General features: G+C 45.7%; 1 protein-coding gene across 6 annotated transcripts in view; it reads right to left on the bottom strand.

The window, feature by feature from the left end:
- Positions 1–19,717, bottom strand: part of INSR (insulin receptor) — a 111,403-nt gene that overhangs the window by 6,279 nt on the left and 85,407 nt on the right. For all 6 annotated transcript variants that reach the window (XM_039515409.1, XM_039515415.1, XM_039515416.1 and 3 more), the window contains exons 9-20: positions 19,272–19,439; positions 17,936–18,137; positions 13,021–13,292; positions 12,607–12,749; positions 9,685–9,844; positions 8,761–8,860; positions 6,453–6,520; positions 4,986–5,215; positions 3,315–3,425; positions 3,059–3,218; positions 1,893–2,022; positions 1,558–1,692 (exon numbers count right to left, since the gene is read on the bottom strand). In XM_039515409.1, coding sequence (XP_039371343.1) covers positions 1,558–1,692; positions 1,893–2,022; positions 3,059–3,218; positions 3,315–3,425; positions 4,986–5,215; positions 6,453–6,520; positions 8,761–8,860; positions 9,685–9,844; positions 12,607–12,749; positions 13,021–13,292; positions 17,936–18,137; positions 19,272–19,439 — 1,879 coding nt within the window. The remainder of the gene's footprint in view (positions 1–1,557; positions 1,693–1,892; positions 2,023–3,058; positions 3,219–3,314; positions 3,426–4,985; positions 5,216–6,452; positions 6,521–8,760; positions 8,861–9,684; positions 9,845–12,606; positions 12,750–13,020; positions 13,293–17,935; positions 18,138–19,271; positions 19,440–19,717) is intronic.

Below are 19,717 nucleotides of genomic sequence, written 5' to 3'. Positions count from 1 at the left end.
TCTTCCTGGTCTCCAATTTTCCTATTATAGCCTCATGCTCCTCTCCTTCCATGTCTGCCAGGGCCCATGACTCCCTCAGATTCATTCAATTGTAGAAACACAGAAATGGAAAGAACCTCCTGGCCATGGAGCCCATTCCGCTGCTACTGCAGGCCACCCCATCATATAACCCTGTTCACAAAACTTACTGAGCTCCATTTTAAAACTAGTTCAGTTGTTTTCCCCACTACTCCTACTGAGAGGCTGTTCCAGAACCGCCCTCCTCTAATGATTAGAAACCACCTTCTAATTTCCAGTCTCAATTTTCCCATGGCCAATTTATACCATATTTTATTCTTTTTCCAAATCTGCTTAATGTTCTCTCTCTCTACAAGAGGTTTTCTTTTCAAGCCTCCCTGTATTTCTGACCTCCAGTGTTTACCCTTTCCCCATCCCTCTCATCTCTACCTGCCCTGCCCTGCCTCCTCCCAGCTGCTCCCGTGGGCAGCCCAGGTCCTGTTCACGTTCCAAATGCAGGCTCTGGAAGACAACACGCAGCCTAGAGCTGGCTAGGCTTGGGTAGGAGGACACAGACAGCTCCACTGCCATTTTTAAAACTAAACGCTGGAGCTAGCAACTCGTCTGAGACCCTGCAAGTTTCATTCTAGAAGGGTTTGTTAGTGGCAGCATGACAGTCAGCACTCCAGCTCTTAAGCACCATCACTCTCTTAGTAACCCCGCACCTGAGTGGCCATAGGGGGTTAACCTATTGTTATTCCATCATTTGGGAGGAGAGTTTCAGTGCTGCCTTGAGGTTGGCTACAGAATCAAACATGGAGCACACGCTGGGCAAGGATAAAATGCTGATGGGATGACAAAACCACTGGAGAGGACAGACTAACTAGGGCCCTTGCTATGCCTGAGAGACAGGAAAAAGCACAAGACAAGACACTTTGCACCCTCCCTTCCCATTCACCATATGAGGGATTCCTGAAAGTTAATGAATGGAAAGTGGCCACCACTCTTGCCTAGAAGCAAACCAGGTGGAATTGTCTAATATAGATGTATGACCAGGTGTCGATTTGCAGACAGCTTCTACAGTGCAGTAGCACCCACCCCTTTGATTGATGAGCCTCTCCCCAGCATTTACAGCCACTTGGCTAGGAACTGCAGAGAAGCAAGCACAGCCCTAGCACACCACTCTGCAGAGGTGAATCACTGTGTGTTAAAACGCAGTGATGGGAAAGGCCTTTTGTTTTGGCCTATATATATTTTAGACTTTCCCTGTGTTCTGGCCTTCACACCCTCTGGTGTGCACTCTCTCTTCTTACGATTATACAGGCCAATTTAGTCTGGTTTTCCTTTCTGGTCGCCTGGGCTGCCCTGGACTCTCCTCTTCATCTCTGGGTCACTCAGGATGGGGTGACAACATTTCTTTGTCAGGTGACTCTCAAAATTCAGCTTTGCTCCCCCCGTTCATCAGGGTGGGAGGGGGGTGGAATTACAGCCACCTTCACTGGCCATACCTTAACCAAAGGAGCATAACTTGGTCAGTTCCCACTCGCCTCTAGTACTTACAGTCTCTCTGGACAGTTGTCTGGCTGATCCAGGTATCCTCCATCCATTACAAATTTTAGCACCTGTTCATTAGAGAGTCCCTGGTATGGCTGCTCCGCCAAACTACTTATCTCCCAAAGGACAACTCCAAATGACCTGAGAAAAGACCAGAACCACTGATCAGACTGATACTGAGGATCTAGAGAAGACACAGTTCAGCTTACTTTTGGTGCAGGAAGATTTTAGAAGATGCACTATATATTTAAGAAGCGGCTTCAAAATGTAATTTCCTGTTCTCTGAAGAACTTACCCCCCCCCCCCGAGACACACATCACGGAATGCGGAGTGCAACTTACCACACATCTGAGTAAGCAGTAAAGACACCATCCTTTAGAGATTCGGGTGCCATCCACCTCACAGGCAGCAGCCCTTTGCCTCCTTTACGGTAATAGTCGGTCTCATAGATGTCTCTGGTCATGCCAAAGTCTGACAAAAGAAGTTAGGATGTATTACTAATGCCCAGTCCTTGCTGAAAGGACTCCCATTTCTGTAACATGTGCACATTAACACTGTGCGTACCAGCACAGAGGCAGGGCCAGGTACCCACAGCGCAGGACTCCTGCCTACTTCATTCCACTGGTGTCTTCCACAATCCTCTCCTGGATCTCTCCACTGTGGGAGCCACAGTCGCTTGCCTTAGAGTCTGTCCTGCTGCCCAGTTACTCCAACTATGTAGCACACTAAGTTAAACCACAGAAAACAATTCCTTTTCCTTAGGGTCAGGCTATTGTGCCTATGACACCCCAACTTTCAGTCATGCTGCTATCTTGAGAGTATTTAGAGAATGAGCATATTCCCCCCTCCCACCACTCCTTCCTAAACTATGATGCAGCCATGGTACCATTCACAGTCACAGTTGTAACTAAGCCCTATTTTGACGGATCTCTTCCCACTCGTTTGATGAAAACATAATTCCTTTTGGCCTGAAATTCCAGATGGCTGGCCTCAGGCCAGAGGAGGCTTGGGGGGGGGGGGGGGTTTGGGTTATTTTTAAATTTTATTGACTCAACTGGTGTTAAGAACTTGTTTTAGACATTTGTCCTCCATAAAAACTAGTCCTTAGGCCTAATTACATCTTTAGCAGTCCTTAGCTTTTAGTTTATGCTCTATGAATAGGATACTTTCTCTGTCACAGTTCTCATGGAAGCAAGAAATAATATGACATTTCCTGAGGCGCTCTCATTAGAGGAAGTTATTAACTACATTTCAGTAGAAGCTATAGAAGCTGCAGTGAGGCTCACCTAGACAATCCACTCACCAAAGTGCCTGCAGCACCTTCTGCAAGGTAGGTGAAACAGGAAAAGATATTGGACAAAGAAGGTTCACCTTAGTGTAGAACTTTAAAGACAGTTAAAAACCAACAGAGATCAGCTGGCTTTTTATAGCACTAGTCTAGGATTTCACAGAACCTCCTTCTCAACAGGTAAAGCTTAGTATTAGATTTGACGCACACATTACATACCTCCAATTTTTACAGTAAAATCTTCTGCAACCATACAGTTACGGGCTGCAAGATCTCTGTGGACAAACTTTTTGGCATTCAGGTAAGCCATACCATCTGCAATCTCTGCAGCCATCTGGATCATCTCTCTGAGAGTTGGTGGGGGACGGCCAGGGTTATTCTGAAGTTAAGTCAGAAAGTATTAAAGACTAAAGCAAGTCAGTCTGTTGTATGACATGCCCCACTCCCTCCAATATCTCTTCTCTCCCACCTTTACCTCAGCATCAGGTCTCAGGGAGCGAAGGTAACTTTTCAGATCTCCATGTGCCATCAGTTCCATGACAACCAGTGTGGGTTGTCCTTTTGAGACCACCCCTAGGAGGCGAACCTGAAAAACACAGAAATGGGGATTCTCCCTTAGCATTGTGTCTGGGCATGGCACATTTGTGAAAATGGAGTTTACAGTGAAACCAACTGTGATGCATGGCTGGAAAGGGTTAAACAGCTTGCGGGCTGAATGACCCAAAGCCCACCTTTAAAGTCATGTTAGAAAAGTATGTGAATGATAAATTAGGGCCATTCATGCTAAATAGGCTAGAACTTTGAAATGAAAATCTATATTGTTAGAAGTAATACTAATTGTGCCACAAGCACTCCTGTTCTTTTTACTAATTGTGTGTATCTTAGATGCTACCTGTAAACAGCCGAGATCAAAAGGGAATATTAGCATTTAGATGAATCTTGGGTAAAATAATGTCATTGTCTATATGTCTCTTTGAAGTCTGTAATAGACTGCCTAATGGATAAATTGCCCTATGTTAATTTGTGTAACTAATTACTGGTGTTTAGAAAGCAAAAGGTTACATCAAAAGCCTGTTGTTTAACCAGGACTGTGCGGTCAAGTGGATGCTAGAACACTGTCACCTCAGATCTGCTTAGGCTTCATCAGGGGAAGTTTGAGTCGCAAGACTGAGGTCCCAGTTATGCTGGGACGCCCTGAATATGAGATTTGGACATTGGACTATGACCTATGAACTGAATTCTAAAGGAACTTTGCAACTACAAAGCTCACCATCTCTGCTATGAATCTGAACCTCAGTGGATTGAACTCATGTCTGTATGTATATTGATCTTTAACCATACTCTCTCTTTTGTTTTTTAATAAATTCTAGTTTAGTTAATAAGAATTTGCTGTAGCGTGTATTTGGCTAAGATCTGAAACATTCATTAACCTGGGAGGAAATGTGTCTGATCCTTTGGGATTGGTAGAACCTTTTCTTTTATATGATGAAATAAGATTTGGACTTAGGTACCTGGTTGGAGGCCTGAGGCTGGATCACTTTTAAGGGAACTGTGTTGTTTGGACTTCTGAGTAACTAGTAAGATCGATCTAAGATACGCAACTTCAGCTATGAGAATAGCGTAGTTGAAGTCGACATATCTTAGATTGACTTCGAATCACTTACTTTGCGTCCTTGCGGCATGGGATCGATGGCCGCCGCTCCCCCATCGACTCCACTTCCGCCTCTCGCCATGGTGGAGTTCCGGAGTCGACAGCAGAGTGATCGGGAATCGATTTGGCCATGTCTACACTAGATTCAACTTTAATAGGTTTTTGTCTTCCCCATTCTTTCAGTTCACCCTAATTGAGTGACCACAGCTGGCCCCATCCCGGTCACACCAACATTTCTGTAGCAAAATCCGAGTGCTGTCTTGGGACACGGGGCCCTATCATGAGGGGGGAGGAGGGGCTTGAAAGAGCACATGGGAAATTATACAGGAAGATGAATTTTCCAGACTCTGCCACTCTCTTTCACTGACGGATTTTGCTTCCCTTTTAACCATTTTTTCAGCCTGATCCTCTAGCATTATAAAGCACTAAAGGAACATTAGTTCAAAGGTGGGATTTTTACCAGCAAGTCATTTAATGTAGAGAAACTTCACTTACCACGTGATGGCAATTGAACCCTTTCATTACAGAAGCTTCATTCAGAAACTCAATGCGCTCCCGGAGGCTGGCAGATTCATTAACGGTTTTCACAGCTACCCGAGTCTCTGGATCCCCTTTCACTAGGTCTTTGGCTATCCCTTCATACACCATCCCAAAGGAGCCTTGCCCGAGCTCTCGGAGAAGGTTAATCTTGTCTCGTGGGACCTCCCATTCATCAGGCACATAAACTGTCACATGGAGAAAGACATTTCTGAATGAGGAGAGCAGTTCCTGGAGAGAGGGTTCTGCAGTCAGGCACAGGAGACAGGAACACCCAGGCCTTGGCACTGTTCCCACCTCAGCAAGACAGGGGCTGGACTAGAGACTGGGGGCCAAAGTCACCCCCTGCCTTGTGCAGCCATTTACACCTGAGCAAGGTGGGTGTGAAACGCTGCCTAATCAGACAGCAGCATTTCATCCCCACTTTATCCTGGTCTGCACAAGGGGTGAGGCAAGGAGCATCTGTCCCACAGACAGTAGGACTGAGTCTTGCAAAGCGTGTGCCAGGGAGAATCTGCAGGGTGAGTGACAGAACGCAGCAGCAAGTGCAAAATGCAGGTAAAAAGGGGATTATGATCCACAAGCAGACATCCAGCATTCACAATCACTAGTTCAGACGCCCATGCCTCGCCCCTGTACTGGATGTAATATTCCACACCGAGCTCCCTTTTCCCAAAGATATGACAAATCGAAACAAATAACGGATACAAAGACACTGTTCTAAAACTCAACATCTTAAAATAATCTTGCTGTGTTCAGACTGTCAGCCTTGTATTGGGCGAGAGGAGAAACATGACTGCTTCAGTAAAGAAATAAGCTAAAGCTGGATTCCAGTAAACAGCTCCCTTCTTACTCCTCTTAACACAATGAAATTAGATGCACGGCACTTTGCTTAAACACAGTGTATTTGTCCAACCTCACCGGCATTCCTACAGCAGGAAAGGGAAGAAACTCCTTTCCAAACCCTTTTCAGTGGATTACACAGAGTAGCCCTGAGAAATGCAGGGCATGTGAAAGATGCAAGTGTTGATTGTGATCTCATTAGATATTCTTTGCAAAGCATCAATGTACCAGAGATTCTTGAGCAAATAAACCTGGAGAAATACAACAGCCAAGAGTGGCAGTAAAAATCCCAGCATCACCTGCTTTATGTCCCTATGCTGCAGCACACAGATCAAAGTAGTGAGCATGTTAATAGCACACCCACTTCCCAATAGTTATCGCCAACCCAAAAGTGGGTTTATTTTTTTTTAAACTAACTGAGCTCCTCTTCTCTACCCTAGAATTGCTCTAGTGGCAACATTTGCCCACCCATGAATGGACAAGAACATCCTTTAAGCTTTTATACATTGATCCATGTTTCCCAAGTCATAATTCCAAACCAAGTGAAGCATTGGAATGGTCAGAACTGCAGCATGGTCTCACCATCACTGGCACTCAGGTACTCCGGGTTAGAGGATGCATAGAGTGGCCCAGTTGGTCCTTCAGTTTGTCTGGAAGCAAGACAGATACATAAAAAGTTTCAGTATTTCTACAGTTTTGTGCCTTGTGTTTCTGTCACCTTAGGGCTCACGGGGCTGATCGCCTTCTATGATGAGATAACTGGCTCTATGGATACAGGGAAAGCAGTGGATGTGACATATCTTGACTTTAGCAAAGCTTTTGATACTGTTTCCCACAGTATTCTTGCCAGCAAGTTAAAGAAGTATGGGCTCGATGAATGGACTATAAGGTGGATAGAAAGCTGGCTAGATTGTTGGGCTCAATGGGTAGTGATCAATGGCTCAATGTCTAGTTGGCAGCCGGTATCAAGTGGAGTACACAGGGGTCAGTCCTGGGGCCGTTTTCATTCAATATCTTTATTAATGATCTGGATGATGGGACGAATTGCACCTTCAGCAAGTTCGCAGATGACACTAAGCTGGGGGGGAGAGGTAGATACTCTGGAGGGAAGGGATAGGGTCCAGAGTGACCTAGACAAATTGGAGAATTGGGCCAAAAGAAACCTGATGAGGTTCAACAAGGACAAGTGCAGAGTCCTGCGCTTAGGATGGAAGAATCCCACACACCACTACAGGCTTGGGACGGACTGGCTAAGCAGCTGTTCTGCAGAAAAGGACCTGGGGATTACAGTGGATGAGAAGCTGGATGTGAGTCAGCAATGTGCCCTCAGCACAAAGAAGGCCAATGGCATATTGGGCTGTATTAGTAGGAGCATTGCCAGCAGATCGAGGGAAGTGATCATTCCCCTCTATTTGGCACTGGTGAAGCCAAATACCTGGAGTACTGTGTCCAGTTTTGGTCCCCCCAGTACAGAAGGGATGTGGACAAATTGGAGAGAGTCCAGCAGAGGACAATGAAAATGATCAGGGGGCTGGAGCACATGACTTACCAGGAGAGGCTGAAGGAACTGGGGTTATTTAGCCTGCAGAAGAGAAGAGTGAGGGGGAATTTGATAGCAGCCTTCAACTACCTGAAGTGAGGTTCCAAAGAGGATGGAGTTCGGCTGTTCTCAGTAGTGGCAGATGACAGAACAAGAAGAAATGGTCTCAAGTTGCAGTGGGGGAGGTCGAGGTTGGATATTAGGAAACACTATTTCACTAGGAGGGTGGTGAAGCACTGGAATGGGTTCCCTAGGGAGGTGGTGGACTCTCCATCCTTAGAGGTTTTTAAGGCCCAGCTTGACAAAGTGGTTCTCAAACTTTTGTACAGGTGACCCCTTTCACATAGCAAGCCTCTGAATGCGACCCCCCTTATAAATTAAAAACACTTATTTATATATTTAACACCATTATAAATGCTGGAGGCAAAGCAGGGTTTGGGGTGGAGGCTGACAGCTTGCAACCCCCCAGGTAATAACCTCATGACCCCCTGAGGGGTCCCGACCCCCAGTTTGAGAACCTCTGGTCTAGGGGAACCCTGAAATGGTGGCAGCGCGGTGGGATCATTTTGAACCAGAAGCACAGACCTCAGTATTTTAAAAGGACAAGTGGCCTTTTTCCTGAATTTTTGGCTAAATCACTTGGTGGTGGCAGCAATACTGTCCAAGGACAAGGAAGTTTTTAACATAAGCTAGTAGAAATAAGCTTGGGGGGGGGTGTATTTCATGTGGACAGGTTGGATATTAGGAAACACTATTTCACTAGGAGGGTGGTGAAGCACTGGAATGGGCTACCTAGGGAGGTGGTGGAATCTCCATCCTTATTGGTTTTTAAGGCCCGGCTTGACAAGCCCTGGCTGGGATGATTTAGTTGTTGGTCCTACTTTGAGCAGGTTGGACTAGATGACCTCTTGAGGTCCCTTCCAGCCCTGATATTCTATGACTTGGGCTTGCGGGGTTGTTTCACTGTTGGGTAGACTTCTGGGCTCAGACTGGAGCCTGAGCTCTGGGACCCTCCCACCTCGCAGAGTCCTATGGCCTGGGCTCCACCAGGCCTGTGGCCTCAGTCCTGCAAATCAGTCAGCTGGCATGGGTCAGCCGCAGCTGTCTAGTTGCCATGTAGACATGCCCTTAGAGTCTACATACAGCCATGTAATTAAAACAACTGCCAAAGCACAGGACAGATAACAGCTCCTGAACTTCAGATCTCCAAATGCAAGATGTTTCCGAGACAAGTCATTTAGCTGTTCTGCTAAAATCTGTTACCTCTTTTATAAAGCCACAGAAAACTACTAGCATCTCTCTTTGGTAAAACATTTTGTTGTTCTGCTGAGAGCTATACACGTCACCCACCTCTTTTTCACAAATACGTAGGCAGCTCCAATAATTCCAGCAATTATTATGCAAAAAATGATTGGGACAACAACAACAGCAATATTAGACTGAGGGTTCACTGAGAGAGAGAGAGAGAGAGAGAAAAAAAAGAGAGAAGCGTTACGTGGGATTCCAAGCAGTTTAGTCTTTTCTTGACTTAAATCCCGCCAGGAACACCTGCACACCCATGAGTACAGACTGAGATTCTGCCAAAGTGACAGGAGTCAGAGGTGCTCCATGGCACTACAGAGTTGGCCCAACAGTGCACAAAGCAGGAATCTCTTCCTATCCAAACCTGCTGTGCTCCACCCTGAATGAGACAGGCAAGTACCTCAGCACTTTGACAGCTGCGTACGATCCAGCTAGCTGGCTAATTCATGTCAAATGCGGGCAAATCGAAGTGCTTAGGAACATCCCTGATGATGGGAACTTTGACTAGAACCAAAGGTGGCTCCCAAATGATCTCCATCTTCACTGCCTTCTTGCGCTCCCAAACTCAAGTGCAGAGCAAAGCCATTTCCGACACAAAGTGGATGGGAGTGCTTTTCTCAGTATTCAACTCAATGCAGAAGGCAGCTCTTCAGTTTCAAAGAGCCCATTTCCAGAGGTTTCTAAGCTCACACATGGGAAGACAGTTTGTTTTGCCCTGAAGCCATTGGCAAGCAATGCATGGCCACCCAGGACTGTGACCTCAGCGTTAACAAATAAGTGAAGGAAATAGAGCAGCTTTTAAGAGACTGATTTTCAAGGTTCTCTAACACGCTTGCCACTTGTAATCCCCGTATCACCCTACTTTTCCCCATGCACTTCTATTCCAGTGCCCCTGCTCTGTGCTGTGTTCCCCCCTCCAGAGAATAGCCCAGATTTCTATTAAAACATTAAACTTTGAATAAGCAAACTCACAATAATCAGCCACATAGAAATATGAGGGCTCTGTCCATGACCCATTTCCTGCCAGCGAGGTGGCTCGGATTCGGATGCTGTAGTTTCCAGGCTGTAGTCCACGTAATTTACAGCCCTGTTCATTAGCAAACTGCTTACGAGAAACGCAGTAGTGTGCCTCCTGCAGGAGGATGGAAAACAACAGCTTTACTTCACCGCCTCTTGAAGAATGCAGCAGTCAGGAGGCCTGTAACCACCAACCTCCCTTCCACAAATTAATCTGCAAATCTTCTCCGTCCAGCCCCTGCTGAACTCCAATAGACAGAGGGCACAGCACAACAGCCCGGTGTCTAGGGAGACTGAGATGATGCTGGAAATAGCAACTTGTGACCAAGAATTACGAGCTCTCAGATCCGGCCTGCCCTAAGGCTGTTACTCGAGAGCACTTCTCTTCACCTGTGCCCAATGAAACAAGCATGTGCACTTCTTTGACATTCAGCCCCTGTTGCAGTCATCCAGGCCCTTCGCACCTCAAGACATGGCTGTTCCTCAGAACTCCCCCAGACACCAGAGCTGGGGAAGATGAAGTGCAGCACCATAATCGGTGCTGGCTCCCTGCAAGTTTCCAAGTGTGATTCCAGGTGGTGTGTTTAGACTATAAATTCTAAAGCACTAAGTCACTCAGGACCTGATTTCACGGGGGCTGGCTCTGCCAATGGGATGTAAAGAGGGGGATGCTGCTAGCAAGGGTTATCCTGACATTCTGCAGTCTCCCCTCACCCCCAGCTCACTGCTAGAGCCCAGATTAGTTAAGCTTTCCAGCACCTGTACTTGGGTGGAGAGTCTGGGACATGTAACAACTGAGAGCAATTCTGCCATTTGGGGTGGATTTCAGAGTCTGCTAGAGCAGACATTGCTATGTATCTTAACACGCTAGCAAGCAGGCAGCCAGAGCACAGCATGGCAGCTTATCACCTGCATTGTTTATACACCATCAAATACAGCTACTGCAAGTCAGAACAGGAGAGCGCCATGAGTCCCCAGGGTCCTTTTGCCTTTGTCCAAGAGGATGTCTAGGAAGGGCTTTTATTTACATCACTAACATCTGGGTGCTTTTAAATGTATTTCAGCTAACATCATAATGATTTATTGCAGCCAGTGGGCAGTTTCCTATGAAAGCCACTGAGAATTCTAATACCCCGATTAATTGTGATTTTCATTTGGCATCAAATCAACATTCAAAACACCAAAGGAAGATTTCTTAAACAAACAAAAGGGCGGGAGATCTAGGAAGGCCAAGACTTCAGCCTTCCTACCAGCTCATAACTTAGGCACATATTTAACAGCCAAAGAAGTTCAGTGACTAGCAGTAGTTTATTCCTAACACTATTTATTCATGAAATCATTCACCGATCTCAGCACGTACCCAGCCCACTGCAGGGAGGGAAGGGCTGCACATCATCCTGAGAGTTGGATTTGAAAGGCAAAGAAAGAAAAGCCATAAAAACATGTTGCCCAAAGATGAAGAAAACAAAACAAGAACAGCAGCTTTGTTAGTCCAAAGGTTAACTCTGCAAGTGGAGTATTCTGCTGATCACCCAAGAAGGAAGCTCATACTAAGCACAGGGCTACAACAAGCAACCAAGGAAGACAAGAGCTAAATCACAAGCTATTTCAAAGGAAGGCCTCCCACGGATACCTTTTACAGGTTATTAGCATGAGGACTCCCCCCCTCACAGTTCCCCTGGACAGCAAAGAGACAAATAATTGTGTGTTGGAATGCTCCGATCTTCCCCATTATAACAGCATATCCTGGGTTTGCCTCTCATTGTTAAGTAGTATTAGATCATGTGGGACGCATGCCATTTGCTGTACTGGGCCTCAATTCTGCAGTTTGAGCTGGGCAGGCAAACCCTTCCACCCATGCAGAGCCCCACTGGAACCCTGCCCAGGCATTGGGTTCTGCCCATGCAGTTCAGGCTGCAGGGTCAGGGTTGCCATTTATTATATCCTTGAACTGTAACTTCAATTGTTTCACAATAAGCAGCTGAGATTTACATCTATATTGTTTCCATAGCTTTCTGTGCACTAAAATCCCTACAGAAATCCCTGCACCAGGCTAACAAATGAGATTTATGCTGAGGACACCGATTTGTAGTGCTGTCCATCACCATGGAACACATTCCCAGAGGGTAAGAGTGGGCACATTTCTGTGCCAGAGTGGCTGGTAAGTTCATGCAAAAAAGAAACCAGACAAACTAGAACAGGGCAGGGTGGGCTGCCTTGCATTTCTGGAGCAACATCATGCAAAATAGAACTTCCACAGCTGGGTTTCCATGAACTCCTGCAGCCAGTCCTCCCTTGAAGCTATATAGTGATACACCCTATGGGCAGAGCTGTGCTCCACATTACTCCTGCAGGAGGGGAGTGCATAGCTGCAGCCAGTCATTACCAAGAGGAAAGACAGTCCAGGGCACTTTCATCATCATGGCAAATTCCAAAGGGATGTGGTCTCCTTGAAGATTGAGCACCATCCACATCGCACTCTGGCTAGCTCTTTAAAGGGGGTGCGGCTATATTCAGTTTACGACCATCACTGAGAATTTGATTGTGCCACCAAAGTTTCTGGCGCCCACACGATTGCCGGCTGTGTCACAGCATTCCTTGGTGCACACACTCTGGAATTCATTGGTATGGAAGACCAAGAAAGCTACTGAACCAGTGGTGATGGAGGCAGTTGGTGGGCTCTGCTTCAAACAGTCTCAGTTCTGATCTTGTCCTGACACTTGATATGGAGGAGATGAGTCCAGGGAATGTAGGAATATGCAAATTCAACTTCCCAGCGCTGCACTACCAGCTCTCTCCCCATGTTAGAGCAAGTGTGTAGAGTGCACACCTACTCACATACCATCTATGGACAGGCTGAATGAAAGAAGCTCTCACCTCTGGCTCCCCAAGACGCCCATAATTCACTTCATATAGCACAATTAGCCCATTCGGCTCCTTTGGCTCCTGCCACTTCAAATGAACAGCATTTTTTTCGACCAGCTCATGGGTAACTGGACCAACAATGTCATCAGCCTTTGCTAAAACCAACAGATTTTTTACAAAGTTATGTTAAGAAAAAACTTTTCTTAAGTTCTAAAATATTTTACAAAATGCAAACTTGGCCCAGCCCAATATGTCAGGCTTTCCCACCTAACCAATGAACAGGGATATTTATTAGCAATAGGTACAGCCTAGTTCATCAGCATAAGCTTCCCAAGGCATTTTCTGAAATGCAGCTAACACATCGAGAAAACAGCCATTTAAAAATATTAGATTCCCCTGAAGCAAAGCTGAGTAAAGGCAACTCACCTTCTGGCATGGTTCTGGCACTAACATATGCTGCGACACTGCACCGCGATTCTTGGGCATCATGATTACAAGCGTGGATCTCAATGCGATACCCTGTAAAATGCCGCAGACCTGAGATAACCAAGGACTCGGATGTAACTCTCTCAAAACATTTCTGTTCCTCTACATTTTCAGGTGCTATTGCAGAGGAGGTATTCAATGAAGATGGGATGGTGGGTACCACCACAGTGGCATTAGCCACACTGCCAAGATCTCTTCGTTTTCGTGATGGCCTGCAGAACAATACATTAAAGAAATTATTCACCATATTTAGCTCAAACATATTTATCTGGGAGTTCAGAGTTCATCTGAAAACTCAAATGCAAGTAGAGTGCACTTGCAATGCAGCACAAACTAAAGAATTCAGAACTTTTTGTTCTAACAACCCTGTCTCAATGTCTTTGCAGAAACGTTTCCTTTTAGTGGTGCCTGCGGTCTTGATCTACCTTTGTTTCTAACTGTACATAGCAATAATAAAAGCTGAGGCCAAAGTATGCAATGACTCAAGTTCTCCCAATTCAGCACAGCTGAACATGATAATGATGTTACTAATCTTTGGGTTCTGCAGAGGTAGGATGCTGCCTTAACAAGACTTCAATTCTCAAGATTTCGCCCGCATTTACTGTAGCTTTGGCCATATGGATCATGTCCTAAGCCTTGAGTTTGAGCATATTGGATGCTGCACATATTCCAGGCATCCTAAACCTGCATTTAAAATTCATAAGACTGGTTTCATGGCTCACTGGAGTGTGTGTCCACTACTCTGAGCCCTATAGTTTCTGTTTTGTACATGAAGAGAATTTTCACCCTTTCACATCAACCAGGTCTTGAATGTTCTTTTCAACATTTTAAAGAATAAAGTTAAACAAAGATCCCAGTACTGCCAGACGCACATCGCATACATTAGTAACATTCCATAGTGGTTAACTGAAGTTTTTCTTTCAAATTACTGTACGTTAGTTAGCAGATTTACTTCAACTTCTTGCTGTTGTGACTATCAAGTTGTCAGACATGACTTTGGCAGTCCCCCATACTGTAAGAGAGAGCTGCTAGTTAACTTCAAAACCAGAAAAGGGGACATTTTTGTTTCACTAGAATTCAGTACCAAGCACCAGCCTGATTTCCCTTTTTTTTTTCCTCCAAATTATGTTAAATCAAAACAGTTACACTCAGTGTTTGAATCCTGTGATCACATTTGCAACTAGGCTGGGAACTCTGAGCGAATTGGGGGGATCTAAGTTATGCCAGGAACAATCAATGTTAGTTACATGAGGGGAATCCATGTTCCCTGTTTCCCTCGAAGAAAGTTTTCCATCACTCTCTTACCAGACAGGTTAAAATCCAAATCACATGTTCAAAGGAACAATTGTGATCTTTGCTATTAAAATGAGTCATCTGAAAGGAACTAGGAACATCTCCAGAGTTTACAAATGCAACAAGCCATTGAAGCAAATCTTTGCTGCTGAATTGAACTTTCCACTGCCACCCTCAGAGTACCAAGCACATGATTGGCTAACTAAAATTGCAGCAGGTGATTGCATGGGTCTGGTTTTTACCTAGCGTCCTCAGTTCCATTCCCTGATGTTATTTTTCTGAAAAAACAAATGCAACCACTTTGAAAGCAGATGTAAAATGTCATTGAATTAAACATTATGTTTCGCACAGTAATACGGACAAATTCACTGGCAAGAGAGAACGCAACACCAAATGGTAGGCTCAACACAGCACATTCTCAGCTTTAGATTTCTATTCCTGTAATTACTAATTAACTCCAGACAAACCATTTTTAAGTTGTTGTTCTCCTAACTTGCGCGTTGCTCTGAACTGTGCCCTCTAATAATGAGGCAGAGTTCAAAGAGGCAATACTAGGTCACAATAAAAAACAGATCCCCTCCCACCCAGCCCAAGGAATCTTTATGGGTAACTAGAATCTTGTTTACATGTCACAATTTAGCTCTTCCCCACTGTTTACAAAGTGTTGACTCAGCAGTTTCCCAAGTCCGAGATTATTTTTGTTTTTCACAAGTACAACAGTAAATTTCCCTGATGAGAGCTGGGCTGCTCGGCGCTCTCCTCTAACAGAGCCGTGACTGGAAAAATACAGAAAACTCTTAAAAGGCTAGAGAATAAGAAAAGCTTCTGAAGTTGCAAACTCAAGGTCTTTTATTGTCCTAGATCGGGGTAGTCAATGGGCGGACACGGGACCAATCGGACCGCAAGAGGCTTTGAACAGACCCCAAAGTCTTTTTATTTACTTATTATTATTATTATTATTGTTGTTTTTTTTTTTTAAGTTTTCTCCGGAGTCTGGACCTTGACTATATCTTGACCAATACATTTGGATCTTGACAAAAAATAATTAACTAACCCTTCCTAGATTTAAAGCTAAATCCTCTCTGCTCTCCTCACTGTCATTCCAGCCTCTCTTTTCAATACAGCCCAAGGCTATTCAGGTGGCTTCAGTGGCAGACCTGTGACATACCCAGGTCTGGTCTCCAGTCCCAGATTTCCCTGTCCCCCAGAGAGGCTGGGTCTAGCAGCGCTGTGAGAGAGTGCCCAGTCCCAGAGGAGGGGAAACACCTGGGAACACCCACCAGGGATAGCCCTGGCCGAATCAGAAGCATTTACTGGCTCAGTAGCAGCCATACAGTCCTTTCTCAGAGGTGAGCCTTCAGGAGGAGGGGGCATTTGAACCTCGCTCTATTTTTTTTCCGATGCAATACTCCCCACCCTCATTCGAGCTCTCACGTTCCAATTGCTTTGGAAGCCTCTTCCTTATTGTTGCTCATCCCTGTGTGAAACTCTTTCCAGTACAAGAGCAAACAATGTGATAAAGAAGAAACAAAACGTCAGCTTGTGACCACCACTTTGTTCAGCTGCAAGAGGAAGTCACGAACCTCGCAGCTGGGGTGAAAAGTTCCCTACTGATGGTGGGAAGGGGGCTATGGGAAGGCAGTGCCTTAAGAAATCCCTAGCCTATTCGATCAATGCAAAAGGAAGTTAGCCTACAAGTTCTACGCAAGTCCCACCCCACCCCCACTCAGCCCGCCTTGCACTTGGCCAGGGAGCAGTCCTTGTGACACTCCTTCCCAGCCCGAGTTCTGAGAGTGGGGCAGACACAAAAAAAGAGAGAGAGAAGCAGTGGAATTCAGGCTGGCTGGGTGTGTCTGTGGCAGGGCACAGCTTCGGGCACAGACATTGCCTGGGGAACAGGTTTCCTGTAACAAACAGGGAAGGGGGAAGGAGGAGGAAAAAAGCTGAAAGGAAGCAAGGAGAGCCAACAGGGAGGCAATCAGGGGGGAGATGGGCCCCTCTTTACTACCTCTACCACCTTTTGCTTACAACCCCACACAATTTCACAAGCCTCCTGCTAGTCTCCTACAAGGGCCTCGTCATCCTTTTCATGACCAAGCAGGCTCTGCTTTCAAGTAGGGGTCTCTGCAATGCTGGTAGGGAGGAGGCCATTGGCAGTTAGCGGCAGCAGAAATGAGATATGGAATTAAATACATATCCTATTCTGCTGCCAGACCCTGGATAAGTTGCCCTGGAGCAGACTAGCAGGCAAGAAACAGCAGCAAAACAACCTCTAATTCACTTTGCCACTCATCACAAAAGGCAACCTAGCAGGCAGACTATATGTAAGGAGGATTGTGTGTCTGCTGCTGGCTTATGACAGTGAAGGGGCCCTGTATTAGTAAATTAATTAATGTAACAGGGCTGGAGGTTTCTTCCTTAGCAGGCTGACAAGGTGGTGTCTTGGTTATTGGTTTCTTCTTAGAATACATACCCCAGAAACTGGCCTGAGAAGCATCCTGGGCTGGCTGCACAATAAAATTAAAAATCACATTATAAGAACCGTTTGCCTAGATCAAGAGGATATTGCCTATGTGATAATGGCTTGTATCCTCTCTGCCTGCTGAGTACACAGAGTCCTGGGCAATCCCACTGTAGCTCTACATTTCACACTGAAACCTGCTCATCTCCACAGCACAAGCACCAAGAAAATAGCAAAGTAAGGGACTTTGCAGATGCTTCCATGTGCCAATGACAGGCATCACTCACTCAGGCTCAGAGAGAGGAATGCTGTTTAGTACTGCACTTTTATTAAAAGTGTTCATTGTCATAGCTAGGCCTTTGTCAGGCAGCTGCAAATAAATAATTTTCTGGTTAAGTGCAACCAGCAGAGAACAGATTTGATGCCTGAAACTCATTATGATAGTTTAGAGAGCAAATTACTACCAACCCCAACTTGATTCCCATAGTGCATTCTCTGTAACTCATATGAAGTGCGAACACATTCAACGTCACTTAATGTGACACAGTGTGTGCCATTCAAAACAGGCCATTTACCACCCACAGCAGTTACATTCCTCATGGTATTGGAGGTATTTCCCATGCTAAGTACAGGGAAGACCGCAAATACCGCAGTAAAAGACAAGGTTGTGGCATGGTAAAACTTCCCTTTTTCTTCTTTTATTTTTAAGTGGCTATTGCGCAAAAGCTGCAGAAAAGTTTCAGGCAGAAGAAACGGTCATTTCTGGCATCACACAAGTTTAAATAAGCTTCCAGGTTTTTAATAATTCACTGAGATTTCTCAGTTTATGAGGTCAGGCTGAGGAGAATGCCGAGATCACGCAGCAAAGTGGGGTTTCCCAAAACTGAGGTAACATCAGTTGTTCGAGTTCTAGTTTCACCAGTCTCAGCCACATATCCATCCAGATTTTGCTCTAGACGGCCCTGTAGATATCTTTGTCTGACAAAAGTACCCTGGAGAGACTGGCAACATGACCAAACTCTGTCTTCAGTTTGACTTTGTCAATCTATATTTCCCCACCCTAAGCCAACTAAACGTAGCAGCAGTGGCAGAGTTTGTTACCTGGGGACAAACACCTCATTGTGGAGATAGTTCTCAAACATTTTGCGGAAGGCAGACTCTTCCTGCTCCTTCTGTATTTGAGAGTCAGTTTTTGGACAGGAACAACATTCTCCATTGATGTCCTCATTTTCACTTTGATTATATTTATGAGGGTCTTCAGATTCAAAAGGGGGAGACCAAGTCCTCGAAGGCAATTTTAGTCCTATGGAGAAAAGAATTCTTAGATCACACACACCGCCTTGCAAAAGTCATTAGCTGATTGGCACAGCAGTTTAAGTCACACAGATTAGGCATTCCTTTTGGCGTGTCTCTTCCCCACATGGAGCCTTGAAATCCAGACGCAGCATCCTGGCTGGCAGCTTTTCACATATATACCAGCAGCAGTGAACCATCCTGCCATGGATGCGCCAGTCGAATGAATTTCCAAACACTAAATCAGCTCATGTTGGGCCAGCATACAACATATCTGATGCCCTCCTCAGCCCTGAAAGGGGTGTACGTATTGGCAGATCAGAGGTTACAAGTAGGATCCTAGGTGAGGCAGAGTTCACCACTTCAGTGGATGTTTATGACACACGCAGCCAGACAGCAGGGCATTGTTCACTGGTGACATGTTTAGGGGCTGCCTACACTGGCTTTCAAACACGCATACTCTTGGCTGTAGCCAAAAGGGTCTTCTAATCTGACTTTGCCAGCTGGGGCGAGTGAAGCATATAACCTGTAACTAGGGGCTGCTGGATTCATGAAACCTTCAGACAGCCAGTTCTCTCACATCTTGGGTCTAGAAGTCTCTAGTCCTGCAGATGTGAAACAGCCTTTGGCTCCAATCTGTGCTTGAAATGTCATGACACTTGGAAAGACACCAATAAATCTCTTTAGCCCCAAGACAGATCTAGAAGCCACAGAGGGGGTTACATTTCAGATTAATCTGACCACAGGTCTCCAGAAGCCCAACAATATTTTCATCTCACTCTTATTAGCTTTGATAAAACTGGTTACCCAGATGAAGAGAAGCAAGAGCAGAAAGCAGATCCCAGAAGGCTTAAAACATCTGATTTTACTGCATTCAAACCAACCAGCCAGCCAGCCAGCCCTCACGATCTCTAATAGCGGACCTGGCAATAGCGACCAGGTCAATGCAAAAGACAGTGGGAGAACACAGCCTTAAAAGCTCTGGCTACATCACTGTGTGCTCCAAGAGCATCACCCACTAACACGCCACGATCCTGTGTCCCACCCACCTCCCACATGACAAAGAAACCCCACAGCTAGTATGAGACTAACAGAGCCCGGAAGCTTGAATGTTAAACCCAGGATGGACAAAAAGGGCACCTACCCTTCAGGCAGTAGTCAAGTTCAAAAAGCTCACTGTCCTCCAGCTGCTTCTGCCAGAACACCAGGTAGTGTGTGATGTTCCCATTTGGCTCAGAGGGCGGCTTCCACTTCAGAATGATCTGGGATGAAGAGTTGGAAACCGATATTGGATCTAATGGGACTGAGGGAACTGAAAGGAGAAAGACACAGAGGTCACTCAGATCACTGTACCAAAAGAGACCGAGAATACGAGGCAAGAACTGTTGTGACACTTTGGGATTCAACCCAGACCAGGGAGGGATTGTGTCACTGCCTGCCCTGCAACTCTGGGCACCATTTGTGCTATGCTGCCCTGGCTCACAGCCCCGACACCAACAGCCAGCCTACAACCAAGCAGGTCACGCCCTGGCTTCCACCACCCAGTTACTTTCTGCACAATGATCCCAACACCCTCCCAGCCCTGAATTT

Source organism: Mauremys reevesii, linkage group 26 (genome assembly GCF_016161935.1).
Source record: "Mauremys reevesii isolate NIE-2019 linkage group 26, ASM1616193v1, whole genome shotgun sequence".
In the NCBI taxonomy this organism is placed as follows: Eukaryota; Metazoa; Chordata; order Testudines; family Geoemydidae; genus Mauremys; species Mauremys reevesii.
Note: the sequence above shows the minus strand (reverse complement) of the source record. Positions and strands in the feature narration are given on the sequence as shown.